General features: G+C 37.6%; 1 protein-coding gene across 3 annotated transcripts; it reads right to left on the reverse strand.

Annotated features, from left to right (window-relative positions):
* Positions 1-13,852: 13,852 nt before the first annotated feature.
* LOC142518880 (putative ADP-ribosylation factor GTPase-activating protein AGD11) lies at positions 13,853-18,934 on the reverse strand. 3 transcript variants are annotated; one of them, XM_075621728.1, is made up of 10 exons: positions 18,742-18,934; positions 18,383-18,515; positions 17,838-17,918; positions 17,206-17,290; positions 16,722-16,797; positions 16,049-16,212; positions 15,739-15,970; positions 15,444-15,560; positions 15,243-15,338; positions 13,853-14,295 (listed from the first exon to the last, which is right to left on the reverse strand). In XM_075621728.1, the coding sequence occupies exons 2-10, from the start codon at positions 18,486-18,488 to the stop codon at positions 14,014-14,016; spliced, it is 1,239 nt and encodes a 412-aa protein (XP_075477843.1). In that variant the 5' UTR covers positions 18,489-18,515; positions 18,742-18,934; the 3' UTR covers positions 13,853-14,013. The 3 variants fall into 3 exon arrangements, with proteins under 3 accessions (XP_075477843.1, XP_075477833.1, XP_075477823.1); XM_075621718.1 differs by having other exon boundaries at positions 18,679-18,933; XM_075621708.1 differs by lacking the exon at positions 18,742-18,934 and having other exon boundaries at positions 18,383-18,636.
* Positions 18,935-19,431: the final 497 nt, after the last annotated feature.

A 19,431-nucleotide genomic window follows, 5' to 3' on the forward strand; every position in this document is an offset into this window, starting at 1 on the left:
TGTATATTGTTGATTTGTACTTCAGGTGATTAATAAGTTTGGGGGAGTAAAAAAATCATCAAGTTTAGTGAATTGGATTGAAGGGGAATTTGGTGAGTTGAAAGTGTTCGATAAAATGCCTCCAAGAAAGAAACAATCAAAGGGTGCATCATCATCTGCAAATTACGATGCAAACAAGTTTTGGGACGAGAAAGCGGAGGAAAACTATGGCAAAATTCTAAACAAGAGCATTGTGAAAGAGAGGGGCTTTGACTTGAGCTTCCCACGAACTGAAATTGGATTCATGCTTACTGTAAGGCATTGGGAGGAGTTTGGCAAGCCACCACCGGATGCGGTTATTTCCTTGGTGAGAGAATTTTATGCTAACCTTAAGGTTAAGCATGATCACTAGAAGGTTTTGGTGCGAGGCAAGATGGTAGCTTTCGATGCGCATACCATCAACACAATGTATGGTCTCCCTCCAATGATGCATGATGAATATGAACAATACCGGAATGAGGAAGTTGATTATAATGATATTCTTCAGACTATTTGCATCGAGGGAGCAGAGTGGCGAATGAGAGAAGATGTTCATTTAAGCCTGACCAAATCTGATTTGAAAAATGTTGTCAAATATTGGTATTCCTTCATTTCGGCTAGGATTAAGCCCACTGAAAATACTACCACCATCATCAAGGAGAGGGCAATCCTGATTTTTTGCATCTTAACGGGAAAGACAATTGATGTAGGTCAATTGCTTCAGAACTCAATGCTAGATTATGCAAAAGGTAACTCTCCTAGTGGACTCCTCCACCCTTCTCTTATCACAGACTTATGCCATTATGCGGGAGTGACTTGGGCAGCAAACGAAGAATTGTTGAAACCAAAAAATGCCATTGTGGTAATTCAACCACATAGGTCACTGACATCTTATCAACAAGATACACGTGAAGCTCAGAGAGAATTCAACCGAAGAGCTGCTGAAAGACGTGCCCATGCTCAGGCCCAACAACAATAAACACAACCGCAACTGAAGAAATATGCGAGATAGGTTAACTTATTTGGAAGAGGAGATGCGCCAACAACGCCAAGACATGGACGCGTTTCGGTTTCGGACCGATACATTCATGGATTATATAATGGATTTCACGTCTGTCTTGCCTCAACAATTTCCATCAGCTTCCACATCTGGTAATCCATTTCCACAACCTCCGCAATGGCCACCCGCATATGATCCGCCTGAATACCACCCACCACAAGAAGAAGCAGATGATGAGGATGACAATGACTACTGACGGTCATTGTCCGAGGTATGTGTATTCCTCTAACTTTCATGATCATTTACATCGAGGACGATGCACATATTTAAGTTTGGGGGAGAGATGTTATTTATTTTATTTTGTGTGTTTGTAGTGTTAGTTTTATTTGAGTATTTTTATTTACTTTTGAGTTTGCTTGTGTGTTTGTAGTGTCTCAGTCATGAAATTTTTTATTTGAAATGGCCAATGATGAAAAAATTTTTGTGTTGAGAAGAAAGATAACGCATTTCATTCATGTTCATCAATCAATTTGAAAAATTTAGAGAACAATCATGAGATTTGGTAAATTTGAGACTTATAAATTCTAAACAACTCTGCGATTTCATTTGATATTGAAATAAATTTTTGTAAACACATATATGATTGAGGCAATCTTTGATTTTATTTGGGACCTATTTATATTGTTCATAAATATTCATTTGAAGCCCTCTTGAGCCTATATGAGAAAAGAATTGTGTTCTTGAAATTTCTTGGAAGCCAAGCACTTTTTTTTTGAATATATATGTATTTGGTTGATGCATTGAGACATCACTTTTCACGATGATAAGATTCTACTTTGTGTTAGTGAATTGAGATTTTGTCTAGAACTATCCAAACAACACTCGAGGCGAAATACGGACAAACTATGATTTAGGAATGATTTAGGTGATTTTTGGATCGATTGAGCCTTTCAAGCTACCAAATAAAATTTTTATCATTTTTCACCTCTTTGTAGCTTATATGAATTCGAATGGCACACGTTAATATGTGTAAAAGACCCCCATTTGATATCATTTCAAGTAGCCCACATTTACCAACCCTTTGAATAACTTACACAATTATTTCCTACCTTCTCAAGAAAAGAAAAGAAAAATGAATGATGTTTCATTGAAGAAGTTGGAGAAAAAGGGGAGAAAAAGAGATGAAATGAATAAAAAATGGAGATAAAAAAAAAGTGAATATGCAAAAGAGATAAAAATTCAATTTACTCCCTTATTTGAATTCTTAATCTTCATTTGTAGCTATAAACCAAGGCCTAACATTACAACCATTGAAAATCCTATTAACCTAGTCATAGTTGTCCAATATACTAGTGGAGAGAGATTTGGAGGATTTAGCCTATGGACAATCGATAAACACTTCCATTGAGTACGAATCTTGATCAATTTTACACACACCTCATTGCATCAAATATTTATTGGGTATTCCTTTCTTGAATGAATATTGCTTTGAATCCAATATTTACCGGAAAAGACATCTTGATTTGTGTTTGTAAAAATTGAAATTGATTGAGAATGTTTTGAAACATGAGTTGAAGATACTAGAAGTTAAGAAAATTAATCGATTTCATGATTATATCGGGATGAAAAATTGGTAGGATTGATTTAACTTGTGATTGCATGAAGATTTAGTTAAATTATCTTGAGGCCATGTTCTTTTAAAAAAAATTTCATGACTTGTTTGTTTGTGTGTTTTTATTTTGCTCGGGACTAGAAAAATCTTAAGTTTGGGGGAGTTTGATAAGTGTAATTTATTTCACTTTTATTACCTGTTTTTAACTTAAAATTATGTGATTCTTGAGCAGTTTATTTGATTTGTTGTTTTTTTTGTTGTTATAGTTTCGAAGTATAGAATAAGAGTGTGAAGTATTAAAAGTGTTGAATTGGAAAGTGCAAAAAGATAAAAAAAATACAGTAGCTGCAGCGCCCGCGCTTATTCATGTACCGCACCCGCGGTAAGCTAGTGCACCCGCACTGAAATAGGCAGCACACCTGCGCTCATACACCAGAAAGAGGATGGCACCCGCAGTCTGTTCTTCACCGCACCCGTGGTCTTCGAAAAGCAGAATCCGAAAATTCTGTAACTTTATGTGCTGCGCGTGGAAGTGTGAGACTTTTGTGTGCTACGACTTCTATTTTGTCTGGACTATATTAAGAGATCATTTGCTACTATCTAGGATATTGGGGAGCCAAGGAAAGAGTGAAGGAGGCTACTACTAGATTGAAGTTCAAATTCATCAAGTTTGGAAGAAATATTTTGTACAACTCCGGGAACGGAATCAGCTCTTCAAACTCTTGTTCTAAGTTCTTCTTTCCTTTGTTTTTCATTTTTTATGTCTTATTTTAAAACCATGTTTTGTTGTTTTGATTTTGTTATTATGAACTATGTTTTAATTCTAGAGGAATGATGGAACAAAACTAGAAACCATGTGTTAGAAGTTATAAATTAAGTTATTTAAGTTCTTTATATTGTTCATTTGTATTGTTCTAATCTTAATGCTTTCAATTTATCGGCCATATTTTGAATGATTTATATGTTTACAATTTATCACTCGAAAGAGGAAATTATAAACAAGAAAAAGATCAAATACATCAATGGTATTTATAGAGTTCGGAAGGCCTATAATGCTATCGAAGCCTATAGAGAATCTAGTGTTTGTTGTGTTATTTAATTGTAAATTGTTGATGGGAATGTCACAATTCATTTTTAGATAACAAATATCTACTTATTACTTGGAAGAGGGAGTAGATAATAATAAGATTTTTTGATAATGAATAAAAAGGACTTTTATAACAAAGCTAATAAGAATTACACATGGTGGATAATTGCGTGAAATCGGACCTCTAGATCTTTTATCTCATTGTTATTTGCTAAAGTTATTTGCCAAAATTATTTGCTAAAATTTGGTGTTATATATATCTATATTTATTTATTTTTAAATCCATTTTCAATTTAGTCATTCATAAAATCAAAATTCTTAAATTGATTTTTCTAAATAAAGTCAAGACTATTTTAATCACAAGCATTAATATACGTTTATATACACACTCCTCGTGGGATCGACACTTGTACTCAATAATATATTTTACTATAACTTGACGTCGTGCACTTGCGAGCAATTAAGAAAATACGCAACAACATCACACATGTATTTTGCGCATAAATAACAGCACAACGCATAATATGACAAGATCGATGCAGCAATAACAGAATATACATGCCTTTTGATAATTTGAAATATCGTAACGACGATACCGAAGTGGAGATGGCGCGAGGATTGATCCGGGACGAACGTGGCGCCAAAATCTTTGAAGAAACTCAACAAAACTTGCTTGAAATTTAGAGGAGGGGGCGGCTACACTATTCTCCAATAACCCTAGTGTTTTCTTTTCTCAAAAATATAAAACTTGAATGAATTGTTTGTGTGTGAGTGTTGTGCGGTTTTTAGTGTGTGTAAAAGTGTGTGTGCATTTTAATTAAGAGAAAAATTAGTGCTAAATATTTAATAAAATTACTAATAAAAAGAGTAACCCACTCTAACTTAAAATCAATTCCTCAATTAAATTAACGCACACAAAAATGCTAATTTTAAAAGTTTTAAACTCTTAAAATTACTAACTAAATTATTTAAGCTTAAAAATGATAAGACTAAATAAATCATTAAATTGCCCCATCCTCGACTAAAAATAAAATACCGCATTTTAGATTACCAAAATCGTCACCGATCTTTTCTTCGATCCCGCCTCGAATAATCGTCTGAAACATGAAACTCGGAAAAAAAAACATTTTAACGTGCATCACAAAGACATAATTAATTTAAAATAATGCATTTAAATAAATCGTGCATGGCTAAAACTCATTTTAAAATAAAATAAATTATTTATCAATTAAATAAATGTATGGGTTATACGTGTAATGAATTTGGGCATTACAGTTCCTCCCCCACATAAAAATTTCGTCCTCGAAATTAAATCTTACCAAACAACTCCGGGTAGCGAATCCTCATGTCTGATTCTGACTCCCAAGTGGCTTCCTCCACTGATTGGTTCAGCCACTTAACTTTGACCAGCTTGGTCACCTTGTTCCGAAGCCTACGCTCCTGTTGTCTAGGATTTGGACTGGTCTTTCCTCATAAGACAGGTCTGGAGCCAACTGCAACGGTTCATAGCTCAACACGTGCGAAGGATTGGCTAGGTACTCCCTCAGCATCGAGACATGGAACACATTGTGTACCCCGGCCAGATTCGGTGGAAGGGCAACACGGTAAGCTAGTGTCCCAACCTTGTCTAGAATCTCAAAAGGTCCAATAAACCTCGGACTCAGCTTGCCTCTTTTCCCAAATCTCATAACACCCTTCATGGCGCTATTTTAATAAAAACATGATCACCTACGGCAAACTCGAGATCTCTTCTCCTCTTATCGGCATAGCTCTTTTGGCGACTCTGGGCGATCTTCATTCTGTCTCGAATCTTGACCACCACATCTGCAGTCTGCTGAACTATCTCCGGGCCAAGTTCTGCGCTCTCACCAACCTCATCCCAATGAATTGGTGATCTGCACTTTCTTCCATACAATGCTTCGTAGGGAGCCATACCTATGGATGATTGGAAACTGTTGTTGTAGGTAAACTCCACTAGAGGTAGTTTGGATTCCCAAGTCCCCTGAAAATAGATCGTACATGCTCGCAATAGATCCTCCAAAATCTGAATCACTCGCTCAGACTGGCCATCTGTCTGCGGGTGGAAGGCGGTACTGAAAAGCAACTTCATTCCCATGGCTGCATGTAGGCTCTTCCAAAAGGACGAGGTAAATCTCGGGTCCCTGTGGAACACAATAGAAACTGGGATCCCATGCAACCGAACTATCTCCCTGATATAAAGTTCCGCATACTGCGTCATGGAGAAAGTCGTCTTCACTGGCAGGAAATGTCCTGACTTGTTGAGTCGATCCACTATAACCCAAATAGAATTCGATCCTCTAACTGACCTCGGCAACCCAACCACAAAGTCCATTGTAATATTCTCCCATTTCCACTCTGGGATGGGGAGTGGCTAAGCATTCCGGCTGGCCTCTGGTGTTCTGCCTTCACTTGCTGACAAGTGAGGCATTCAGACACAAATCTGCGGATGTCTCGCTTCATCCCTGGCCACCAATACAAAACCTGCAGGTCTTTGTACATCTTGGTACCTCCTGGGTGAATGGAATACGGAGATGCGTGTGCCTCTGACAGAATATCCTCTTTGATCGAATCAACTGCTAGGCACCCACATTCTGTCTCTGTATCTCACAATATTATCTGACACTGTGTAGAGTACACTGCCTTGGCTTCATCCTTCCGCCTCCATTTCCGTAACTGCTCATCTGAAGGTTGACCTGCACGAATACGGTCTAGCAGAGAAGATTGGACCGTCATGATTAGACAGCCTTGGAGCTCTGCCCTTGTGATAAACTTCTAAATCAAACCTCTGAATCTCAGACTGGAGAGGTCTTTGCACTGACAAATGTGCTACAACTGCCACTCTCCTGCTCAAGGCGTCTGCGACAACATTAGCTTTTCCCGGATGGTAGCTAATTTCGCATTCGTAGTCTTTTACTAACTCCAACCACCGTCTCTGTCTCATATTCAGTTCTTTATGTGTGAAGAAATACTTGAGACTCTTGTGATCAGTAAATATCTGACATTTCTCGCCGTACAAGTAATGTCTCCAAATCTTCAATGCAAAGACAACGGCGGCTAGTTCCAGATTGTGAGTCGGATAATTCTTCTCTTGCACCTTCAACTGTCTGGAAGCATAAGCTATCACCCGACCATGCTGCATCAGCACTGCGCCTAACCCGAGCTTCGATGCATCGGTGTATAGCACAAAATCTCCCTGCCCTGTTGGCATGGCTAACACTGGCGCTGAAATAAGAGCTTGCTTCAACGTATCGAAGCTCTTCTGACATTCATCACTCCACACAAACTTAGCATTCTTCTTGGTCAGTGAAGTGAGTGGCACTTCTATGGACGAAAACCTCTGAATAAAACTACGGTAGTAATCGGCTAAACCCAGAAAACTGCGGATCTCTGATGCATTCTTCGGTTCAACCCAATCTTTAACTGCTGCCACCTTGGCTGGATCCACTTCAACCCCACTGCTAGATACTATGTGACCCAAAAACGCTACCTTTTCCAACAAGAATTCACACTTACTGAACTTCGCAAATAACTTGTGACCCTACAAGGTCTGCAAAACTGTCTTCAAGTGCTGACTATGCTCCTCATGACTCTTCGAGTAAATAAGAATGTCGTCAATAAATACTATGAAGAACTGATCAAGGTAAGGCTGAAATACTCTATTCATGAGGTCCATGAAAATTGCTGGAACATTCGTCTATCCAAACGGCATTACTAAGAACTCGTAAAGCCCATATCAGGTTCTGAAGGTTGTTTTATGAACATCGGCCTCCTTCACCTTCAGCTGGTGATACCCTGATCGAAGATCTATTTTAGAGAACACCGTGGCTCCCTGCAATTGATCAAACAAGTCTTCGATCCTAGGAAGTGGGTACTTTTTCTTTATTGTTACCTTGTTCAACTCTCGGTAATCGATGCACAGCCTCATACTCCCATCCTTCTTCTTTACAAAAAGTATTGGTGCGCCCCACGGTGAGAAACTGGGGCGGATGAATTCCTTGTCGAAAAGCTCCTGAATCAGTTGCTTGAGTTCTAACATCTCAGCTGGAGCTAATCGGTACGGTGCCTTAGAGATTGGCACTGTGCCTGGCATGAGATCAATCGCAAACTCCACCTCTCTCTCTGGTGGAAGACCTGTGACGTCATCGGGAAGGACGTCTGGGAAGTCTCTGACTACTGGCACATCTGATAGTGACGGAGTGGGTATGTCAGGTGTCGAAATAACGCTGGTCAAGAAGGCCTTGACACCCCTTAGAAATAAGTCTCCGAGCTTGCATGCAAGAGATCATGCGAGGGAAACTTCTCCATATGGCTGGTTCAAACAGAAACTGGTCCATGCCCACTGGTCTAACCAAAACAGATCTCTTCTGAAAAGTCGATCAAGACTCGGTTCCTCGTCAGCCAGTCCATTCCCAGTATGATATCAAACTCTGGCATTGGCAAGACGATCAAGTCGGCATACACTAGGTGGCCGTGTAATTCCAGGTCAATGTCTCTGACCACACTAGTAGCTGATAGTTCTTCCCCGGATGGGACTGTCACTGAATAATTCATGTCGAGTCCAATGGTCTTGATATCCAAGTGGTTAGCGAACGTTCCCGAATAAATGAATGGGTGGCTCATTAATCTATCAAGGCCTGAGTAGCTATTCTCTTAATGAAAATATTTCCTGAGAGACGTTAGCACAACACCAAAACTTATATCCCAAAATTATAATAGTGGTCTTATGCAACAAAAGACACCAAAAACTCCATCTAACATCCTAATAATCCCAATTCAAATAAACATGCAAGGCGAAAATTTAATATTGTACGGAATTAAATAAGTTACCCGTCAGCAGTGTAGTGTCTGGTTCGCCTCCTGTGCATGCATGGCGAACACCCTGCCCTGAGTTGGCTGCTTCCACTGTGGGCACTCTTTCAGCATGTGGTCAGTAGCTCCACATTTATAACACTTTCCTGACCCGTATAATCACTGCCCCGGATAATGGCGGTTGCACTTAGGGCACACCGGGAAATTTCCTGGCTTATGAGGCGCCACCTGCTGCTGAATTGGACCCTTGCCCTTTGGCGGTCCCTGATATGGCTTCTTCCCTGGCGGCCCCTGATATGGTTTCTTAAACTGGGGCCTCTGATGCTGCTGCTGCTGGTGTTGCGATGGTGCCTGATAGGGCCTCTTGCCCTGCCTGTCCAACTCGATATCCCTCTTATCCTGCTCTGCCGCCAATGCTCTAGACACGGCAACTGCATAGCTAGTAGGACCAGCAACTCGGACATCACGGCGCAAGATCGGCCGCAATCCATCCATGAAATGCCTCAGCTTACTCTAGGCATCATTAGCTATTAGGGGTACAAAGTGACACCCCCTTTCGAACTTCCGGACAAAGTCTGCCACGCTGATGTCTCCCTGTCGCAGCGTCATGAACTCTCTGGTCAGACGGGAACGTACTTCTTCAGTGAAGTACTTAGAGTAGAAAACCTCCTTGAAACCATTCCAAGGCAGCACCTGCAAGTTGAATGCCACTGACGCACTCTCCCACCACAGTCTAGCGTCCCCTGTCAGAAGGAACGTGGCAAACCTGACCCTATTTGCTTCGGTCAGTTCTATGAAATCAAAGATTACCTCGATGGACTTAATCCATCCCTCAGCTATCATCGGGTCAGTGGTACCCAAAAACTCCTTAGGATTCATTCTCCTGAACCTCTCATACACCGCCCCAGGTCTGGGCCTCTCCCCTGCATCTACTGCAGTGTGGTTCCTCGCAAACTGTGCGAAGAACTGCGTCATACCGACAAGCATCTGTGCCTGCAAGTCCGAAGGTGGAGGAAGAGGAGCGTCTCTCCTCTCCTCTCGAGACTCTCTATCGTCATCCCTTGCTTCACGGTCGATCACACGTCTAGGAGGCATGTTGTTCCAATAATTAATCCAACACGTAAACCCCACATGCATGAACATGATATAGACAACATAAGATGCACGTACTTGAACTTTAAAATATGCACATGCTGAAATATGAACTTAATGCTTACTACATAATCATAAATTTGAAACCTTAAAACTTACAGACTTGAGGTGTGACTTCGTGAGCTTCTTGCGACTGGCAGTAGGCGTAACCCTTTACAAGAACACGGCTCTGATACCGACTGTAACGTACCGTACTTTTTACTACTAAAATTTTCGGAAGAATTAAAAATTTTCTTAAATAAGCGTGAACATTCAAATTTCGATGAAAGAGATAAAGTGTACGTCTCACAAGTTGTTGCAACAAAAAGATTTGAAATTTAAAGTTTGACCAATGTATAAAATGTTTTCATAAACTTAAAACATGGCGGTGCTTGGGTTTAGCCTCCCGCTCAGTCCAAGCCTGCTCCTTGGTCCCCACCTTAAGTCTCCCCATAAACATCCTCACCTGCATCGATCAATTCTAGTGAGTCTAAAGACTCAACACGTATAAACTTGAAGTAACAAGTACTACATAATAAAATCACATGCAACTTTAAAATAGAACATACATACTTAAAACTTGAACTTGCATATCAAAACCTGAACATACGTACATACATACTTAGACGTGCCATCAATATAAACTTCTCTTAAACATGCTTGCATACTTGAACATACTTAAACATACATAACTTCATCATTTTGGGTAGAGGCATGTTTCAAAGCAAGTGACCCATAACATAATCGCCTGACCAGACTAAACCACAGTACTGGGATGACAGGGACGTATCCACTGCCACATACATGAGATCCTCGTTCATAATTTAATTGCTGATTGGTCCCCGTTCATAATTTAACGCTTTCCAATCACGATCTAAACCAGTTTATGATTTAACTCTTTCCAATCACGATCTAAACCCGTTCATAATTTAACGGGGTGGGTTGGTCCCCGTTCATGGTTTAACGTTTCCAACCCCATACATAAATTGGTCACAAAATATTTAGCATACCTCAGTAACTTGAAAATATTTTTCTTGCACGTCAACATACTTACTTGGCGTTGAGGGATTCGTTGGACTTCAATTGGGGCCGCTGCTGCACATACTAACATGAATTTAAACTTAACTTGCATAACCTAGACGTAGGTAATCGTGCACTCCCGAATCAATTAAATAGCTTAAGGCAATATAAAACGCTCGGGACTTGACCTCATTTTATTCATCGTACTATCACAAGACATGAAACTCCAAAACAAACTATAAAATTTCCCAAAACATGAAGTACATTTTATTCATCGTACTATCACAAGACATGAAACTCCAAAGCAAAGTATAAAATTTCCCAAAACATGAAGTACACGTACCCCGTGCCTGGGTCCGTGTATGGGTCCGTGTAGGTACGCAAAAGAAATACTCTGAAAGGAGAAGGGACACGGACCCCGTGCCCAGGTCCGGCTCCGGGTCCGTGTAGACTCGGTAAAACTTGTCGTGCAGAAGGGGGAAGGCACGGACCCCGTGCCCTAGTCTGTGTGGGGGTCCGTGTAGGCTCGGAAAATTGACATCGAGAAGAAAACAAAGGCACGGACCCCATGCCCTGATCCGTATGGGGGTCCGTGTACTTGTGGGAATTGCAAACTCACGAAATTCCAATACATGCAATGCTTATCATCCTAGGATCGATTGTAAGGACCAAGAACCGACACCCCGAGACCCATCCTAGTATGCCATAAATCGAATCAAATTCGTACAAACGCCCCAAATCAACGACGTTCACCCACGACACATACGACACAAAAGTACGGCAAATGATATCAAATCGTTTCCTACGACTTCTAATTAATCCCAATGCCTATCGACATTAACGGAGCCTCAATAATACTCCCAACATCGTTACCAATATACCAATACGCAGTAACGGTCACCCGTCGATCCCCAACGAAGCCTGCAACATTAAAACTTCAAGAACACATCAATACATGATTTTCTGAAAAACGAAGTTTGAGCAGTCCCACGAAAAACGTCATAACTCACTAAATTTTATTCAAATATTTCGAATTTACTGTCAAATCGAAGGTATCGAAAATTTCTACAATTTTTGTAAGTTTTCTAAGAATCACGACCGAAAAGTCGCAGTATTTAAAAAGACAGCAAAAATGAAAATCTTAGATCTAAAAATGGTTTCAAAAGCGTTCTAAACGTAATTGCTCAAACTTCTACACATCACACATGTATTTTGCGCATAAATAACAACACAACGCATAATATGACGAGATCGATGCAGCAATAACAGAATATACGTGTCTTTTGATAAATTGAAATACCGTAATGACGATACCAAAGCGGAGATGGCGCGATGATTGATCCGGGACGAACGTGGCGCCAAAATCTTTGAAGAAACTCAACAAAACTTGCTGGAAATTTAGAGGAGGGGGCGGCTACACTATTCTCCAATAACCCTAGTGTTTTCTTTTCTCAAAAATATAAAACTTGAATGAATTGTTTGTGTGTGAGTGTTGTGCGGTTTTTAGTGTGTGTAAAAGTGTGTGTGCGTTTTAATTAAGAGAAAAATTAGTGCTAAATATTTAATAAAATTACTAATAAAAAGAGTAACCCACTCTAACTTAAAATCAATTCCTCAATTAAATTAACGCACACAAAAATGCTAATTTTAAAAGTTTTAAACTCTTAAAATTACTAACTAAATGATTTAAGCTTAAAAATGCTAAAACTAAATAAATCATTAAATTGCCCCATCCTCGACTAAAAATAAAATACCGCATTTTAGATTACCAAAATCGTAACCGGTCTTTTCCTCGATCCCGCCTCGAATAATCGTCTGAAACATGAAACTCGAAAAAAAAACATTTTAACGTGCATCACATAGACATAATTAATTTAAAATAATGCATTTAAATAAATCGTGCATGGCTAAAACTCATTTGAAATTAAAATAAATTATTTATCAATTAAATAAATATATGGGTTATACGTGTACTGAATTTGGGCATTACAGTATTGACAGCTTCGAATTCAAGACTTCGACTTCGTCAGATCTACGAAAAGAAAGGTATAAATCAATGTGAAACCGGGAAGATACGACTCGAGTTAGATTTGACTTGAGTTTCTCAAAACCACATACTTTGTTATATTGCATTGATGTTTGCAATTCATGAGATTGATATGCTTAGTCTATTGATTTATAGAAAATCATGTATTGAGACTATGGCAGATGTGCCATGTCATTGACAGAGGTGCCAAATCACTGGACATTTGGTGATATCGATGTTGCTTAGGAGTAGATCGACTCCTATTTTAGAGATTCGATATAGAATTCCAAAGTCTAGGAATAAGAACGTACGACCATCTAGTTGGGAGAGTAGGTGGGAGACTGTTGCGTTCTTATTCGACCGGGATCCCTAGACTAGAGAAGAGTCGAGTCTGAGATTAAGAGTCAAATAGTTTGATTTACAGTTTTATATCGATTCATGTCTTTCAGATTATGATACATGTTATTGATAATTGTTCCATGTTTTTATATATGTTTATATGATTGCATGTATACATGGTTTATACTGGGAATATATTTCTCACCGGAGTTATCCGGCTGTTGTTGTGTTTATATGTATGCATGACAACAGGTGGGACCGGATCAGGGTCGAGAAGAGGATGAGGGATTGAGATTAGAGTGGAGATTCGGACCCAGAAATAGAGTTGTTTTCATCACATGATATGTAGTGAATAACCAGTAGTTTGTATGATTTTCTTTTGTACAAGACTTGAACTTTGGATCTTGATGTTGATCTTGTAAATGAAAAAGATTTATTTCATATGTTGCGCGCTCATGTTTTAAAAAAAAAAATTATGACCCAATTCAATTAATTGATCCATTTACTCCGTATGATGATTGAAAATAATGGATTAGCGTCTGGGTCCCCACATTTGTGATAGTGGACTAAACATTTGAAAACATGTGGATTTAATAAATCATTTTTTTATTAACGTTTTCAGCAATTTCGAGACATCACAAGAGTAGTGTATGTAGTTGACCATAAAAACTCACAATGTGTGGGTGTGCAGATAAATAAGTCGAATTCACGAATTCTAGAAGTATATAAATTGATAGCATTCTAACCCAATTCAAAAACCGTCGTTAATGAATCCTCTAGTATGAAGTTTATCAAGAGAAAAATCTCGAACATTCACTTTGAAAGATGATGGGCTTTCTACGCACAATTTTATGAAGTAACATGATACTCTTAATGGATGCCTCTAATTAAACAATTTCCTGGAGAAGTTACAAAGGCTTAAAATTCTGAATCGCTATATTTCTTGCATGCTATTGTGTAAGAGGCACACATTCAAGCTCAATTTCTAAAACTCCCCGCTCAACATTCTGCAACTTAATCGAGATATCTTGTTTCACCCTACCATCTTCCAAGGTGATTACACCATCTTTCACAAGTGTGTTCTCTTTGCTTGCTTTCCACTTTCCGAGCTGCATTGATTCATTGATCGATGAGCATTCTGATGCTTTTGCAGCAGCTAGAAGTGGTTGGATGTCAATCTCAGCATCCCCCATAAAATCGTCTGTCGTGAATGTATCCTTGTCATATACAAGCTGAAAAACAATAACATTAGTTATTAGTTAATATTTTACGTACACAAGAAAATTAACATGACAATTTGTAAAATTAGATACCCTCGTTGCATTTTGCATAATATTGCACATGTTACAAATGATGGTGGTAGAATTTTTGAATTTCCATTTATTCATGCAAGGATTCAGGCAGAAAAGAGGTGTGAAATGAATCAAGTCTTCATGCCAACAATAATTTGTTATACTGAGTAATATCTTGCTCTAGGATTGAGTAATTGTTAAGAGGATCTAACAATATTTGGATGTAGTGCATTTGAAAAAGGAATTCTTGTTATTGTGGAGAGAGACATCAAAAAATTGAAATGTATTAAGAACAAATAACACTGCAAGACATTTACTAATGTTGTAATACAGGTTTTGTTGGCGAGGAACAACTATTTTGATGGGAAAAAAATCATCATGAGCATAGGGTATTATGCAGTTTTAAATTTTTTGATTACAAGAGTAATATTAACTATAATTTTTTATAGAATGATAAACAATCGATCCTATAATTAGCATTAGAGTTAAAGATCATGCATTTGATTTTGTCGGTTCCGAATCAATGCAATTATTGAGACGAGTATTGTTGGGGTACAAGTGCACAACAGTAGTAATTGCTAAATAAACAATAAAAAACATGATATTTTGAGTTATTTAAAAATTTTGAGTTGCAAATGGTACTGCTTTTTATAACTTTTAGTAAATCAATAGATGCTCCATCCTACAAGTATATTTATTGATATCCTTGTCTTTGAAATGCACAGGCCTTTAAAGTTTCACTATGACATCAACACTATAACATGAAAACACATTGCTGTTGCTGCTTCTTCTTATTTTACTTTTCCTTTTTCTTTTCCTTTTTCTTTTGTGTGCACGTAGTACGTACTCATGTGTGCATATGGTGCACTGCTGCATACAGAACTTACCAACTTTAGGGGAGGAATATTTTCTGGAATCGACAACATTAGCTTTTCATTCCAAACCGGGTTGAGGTTATTCTTTATGACTCGTGTCTTCATTGACTGTCGAAAGAAATAAGGTCCATTCATTAAAGTACATAACCAAAGATATCAATTAAATTTGCACGTGCATATAATAAAATGAGGGTAGCGAACGAGAAAATTTACTTGATTTCCAAGTGAGAGGATGACATACGGATCACTAGTCACCATATCTCGGATAGCTAGGTTGGTGCCTCTCACCACGTTAATCTTGATCAATCCTACAAACTCAACCATTCCTGCCTAAAAAAAAACAACTGAAATAACTAATAATCTCCTCCATTCTTTACAAAGTCTAAGAACCAAACTTGGTAAAAAAGGCCTTTAATTACTTTATTATCGATGAATTAGTTTTCAATCTTAATTGAGAATTACTGTTTCTTTTCTTTTTAAGCTAATTTACACTGGCAATAGTATTTACCAGAGAGTTATTTTTCTTTGGTGCCTTGTGTTCAGATTTTCTCCAGCTATTACGAAATGCTGCTCCTAGACCTTGGATACGGTTACCGGTGGTTTGTTTTTCATATTGCCTCTTCTCAGTGGTAGTTTGAGAATGACAGCTTGAAGTTCGGCAATGGGAGGACGAAGAAAATGGAAATGTGCAAGACATCTGTGTATCACGGTTCGCAAACTGTTGATGCTCATATTTTCTCCTGAATTTACAAAAGGGGTATTCTAATTCACAACTATACATAAAGGATAAAGATCCTAACTTGTTGTATTAGTACTACCTTATAAAATCAGCACGCTCCTCTGGCGAGGAATCAGGTTTTGGTCTTTTATAATTATCTGGGATATTAGCTTCGTATTTCAAGTTCACCGCCGGGTTTCCACCTATTTCATTTAAAGAATCAACCTGCTCAATGGTCCATTCATCAAGTTTCACAGATAAGACCTGCAAAAAGATATGACTTGATGATAAATTGTTGGTATAAGCAAATCAGTCAAATTGATAATGCTCAATCTGAAACACTGATTCTACAACACCCTAAAAGCGAGAAAGAAAAAATTTATTTAGCTTCATTCTAGAAGGAATTCTCCTAGGTAGGCTTTCAAGAAAATGCATATTACAAATATTATTAAGTATTTAGAGAAACTATTTTGAGCATTTAAAAAGCCAAAGCAAGAAGTTAAAAAAGGTGAAGTCAAGACACTAAGAGGCAAAGAAAAATACTCCGTTAAAAATGAATGATTAAAATTCTCTAACAGACAAGGTAATTTTTTTCTTGTTTGATCAGAGCAACAGACTCAACAGAAACTAGACGTGACACTCATGATATAACTAGAATTGGGGACAGTAATCTTAAGAACCAAACATTTGTATAAATGTTACAACCATTTCTCTTTTTATACCTAAGAAAATATAAAAAATCAAAGTTAAAAAACTCAAGCTGTGTTACAGACCTTTGATATATGCACTCCAAGACTTCTATGTGCTCCAGAGCACTTGATACATATGAATGCTCCAACATTCAAAGATCTGATCATCAACAATGCAATATAAATAAAGTCTTCCAGAAAAACAAAAAACTAAAAACATGGCGACAAGAAAGCCAATATCATTTAGCTGTTAAAAGTGAAGAATGGATATTATTAGTTAACAACAAAAGTTTCTCATAAAACATTCCAGGTTTTCAAGTCTAAGTTCTTGGGAGGCACATACTAACGGGATTGTTTTACCTAGTTGGCTCAATAAAACCACGTATAAAAACAATAATTGAAGAATGCCCTATATTTGGAGCCCACAGCTATACCTAAAGTCATATTAGAATTATGTTCACACCAAAACGAAACTTTCAATAACAAAACCACCAAGATAGTTTGGCCCCATAGACTTGATAGTTTTTAACGTAAACAGACAAGATTAACTTCTAAGAATGATACTTACACCCATTTTGGATCTGGAGCTCCACAATCAGCACATAATTGATTCCCAGGTTCAGATAATATACTCTCCAGCCTACATTGTGTACCTGATAGGCATAAAGCATAAAAAATATAAAAAATGGAAGTGCCACCAACACATCAGTTTCTTATTAATTATCTCCCTTATACTGACCATGCTAGCAGGTGCGTGTTAATGAAGAGAGAATGAATTAGAAATCTATTCGTGCAAAAATGTAAGGGGAAAAGGCTGCAGAGTTGGCCTGGGAGCGACAATTGAAATATCGACATCACAATTATAGAATTGTTGGTTTAGCAATTTTACAGACATAGTTGTTGCCAATAGCAAAGGACATTGGACAAGAATTCAAAGGAGGGAAGCATTCTGATCTGGAGAGAATGGTGTACAGGGGAAAATATTCTCATAGCACATCCTCCTGCCACCCCCAAGAAAAGGGACAATCAAATTAAAGATTATCACAAATTGATTGATAACCTTATACTTCTGTAAGGATACAAGAGATCATCACTTCAAAGCACCAATGCCTTTGTTCTTTCTTTGCCATAATATTGGCGAATGATATAGATATTAAAACAATCCGACACAGGAAATCATGAAGCTAAAGTTTTACTTACTTTGAGTTTTATGCCAGTCCCTTGGGCTGTGACCCCTTATTGTTGAAGTCTCCATTCGTAAGAGATCATGAAGACATGAACCTGATCCATCGGATGCATAAATGTTATATACAAAGTTCTGCAAAGAATATCCCTAAAGCATATATTGCTTACTAATTATTTTCAAACTAAAAATGGAACAAGTTCTAATTTTAAAGAAATCCGCATATGATGGACAAATGTGGTATTTTATTAGATAAAAAAGATACACCAAAAACCATTTAATTATCAAAGTTAAAATTTCTCAGATTCATTTTCCAGCAGAAGATCAATCAAACCGCCTAAAAGCATCAAATTCGAAAGGAAAAAATACAGCTCAGTCTTCAGACTTTTTTATAACCAACATTTATCATTAATGCCTGCTGACGATTTCCAAAAAGTGAAAATGTTCCTATCACACAATAATTTAATCTCCATAAATGCAACATGCAATGATTCCACTAATAAGCTAATCAGTCGCATTAAAGGGAAAAAATAATAACAGCTATCAGCAGAAGATAAATTACCAGAAAATGTACAGGTAGCATCGTCTGTTTCAAGTTTTCCTCCTTCAATAGACATTTGAGCCGCGAAAAAAATTAGAGCGACGTCCAAAAATAGACTAATTACCATAAAGATATCATTTTTATTGCTTCGATTCTGCATTGATCAAAAGGGTCATAAAAAAACATCATGAATTATCCCATTATCATCATCACAGGATAAAACGAAGCACCAAAATGAATGGTGATGCAGCAACCAAAAAGAAAAATGATAATGATAATAAAAATAATAAACGAATAAATACACAAACTAATCTGACATAATCGATGCTGCAGGTTGATGACGATAAACTGAGACGGTATCAATGGAGCATTGCAATCACCTTCCACCAGAAGTAGTTGCACGGATTAAATATATGCCCACATTCCAAATGCCAATCAATCTGAGCAATAAACTGCAATAAACAATGCAGGTGAAGACTTTTGGGTTGAAATGTAAACCAAATAAAATAATCAATTCTCGAATCGATGTTTGAATTTTTCCCGGATTTTGTTTGGTTCCTGGAGGAATTTATATTATGTCTTTACATATATATACTATTATTGATTATGATTATGATTATGATTATGATTATTATAAATATTATTTTTAAGTGCAGGCGAAAAGCCAGTGGAGGATGGATAATTACATAAAAGATTGATATGGAAAACCCAATAAAAGCGCACTTTGGAGTCCTTGTCATAATTTGATATTAGAATTTTAACAAAAAGGCTGTTTTCATGAAAATTAAAATCAGGGGAAAAAAATTATTTAAAAAAATCTATATTTTTTCCCCTTCAAAATTCAGTTTTTTAAAAAATACCAAAATTTAATGAAAGATGTTTAAGATCGAAACATCAAGTGTACATCAAATTTCCCGAGATTTGAACATCCGAATGTAAAAGAATAAGTTGAATTCTTGCTAGCTACCACGAGGACATTACTCTTATTCTGGATCATTTGATCAGTACTCTTGTGTCGAGTCAAACGTGAATCTTATATTTGGACTCATATTGAATCTGCAATAGAAGTA

This window comes from Primulina tabacum, chromosome 1 (genome assembly GCF_025594145.1).
Source record: "Primulina tabacum isolate GXHZ01 chromosome 1, ASM2559414v2, whole genome shotgun sequence".
In the NCBI taxonomy this organism is placed as follows: domain Eukaryota; kingdom Viridiplantae; phylum Streptophyta; class Magnoliopsida; order Lamiales; family Gesneriaceae; genus Primulina; species Primulina tabacum.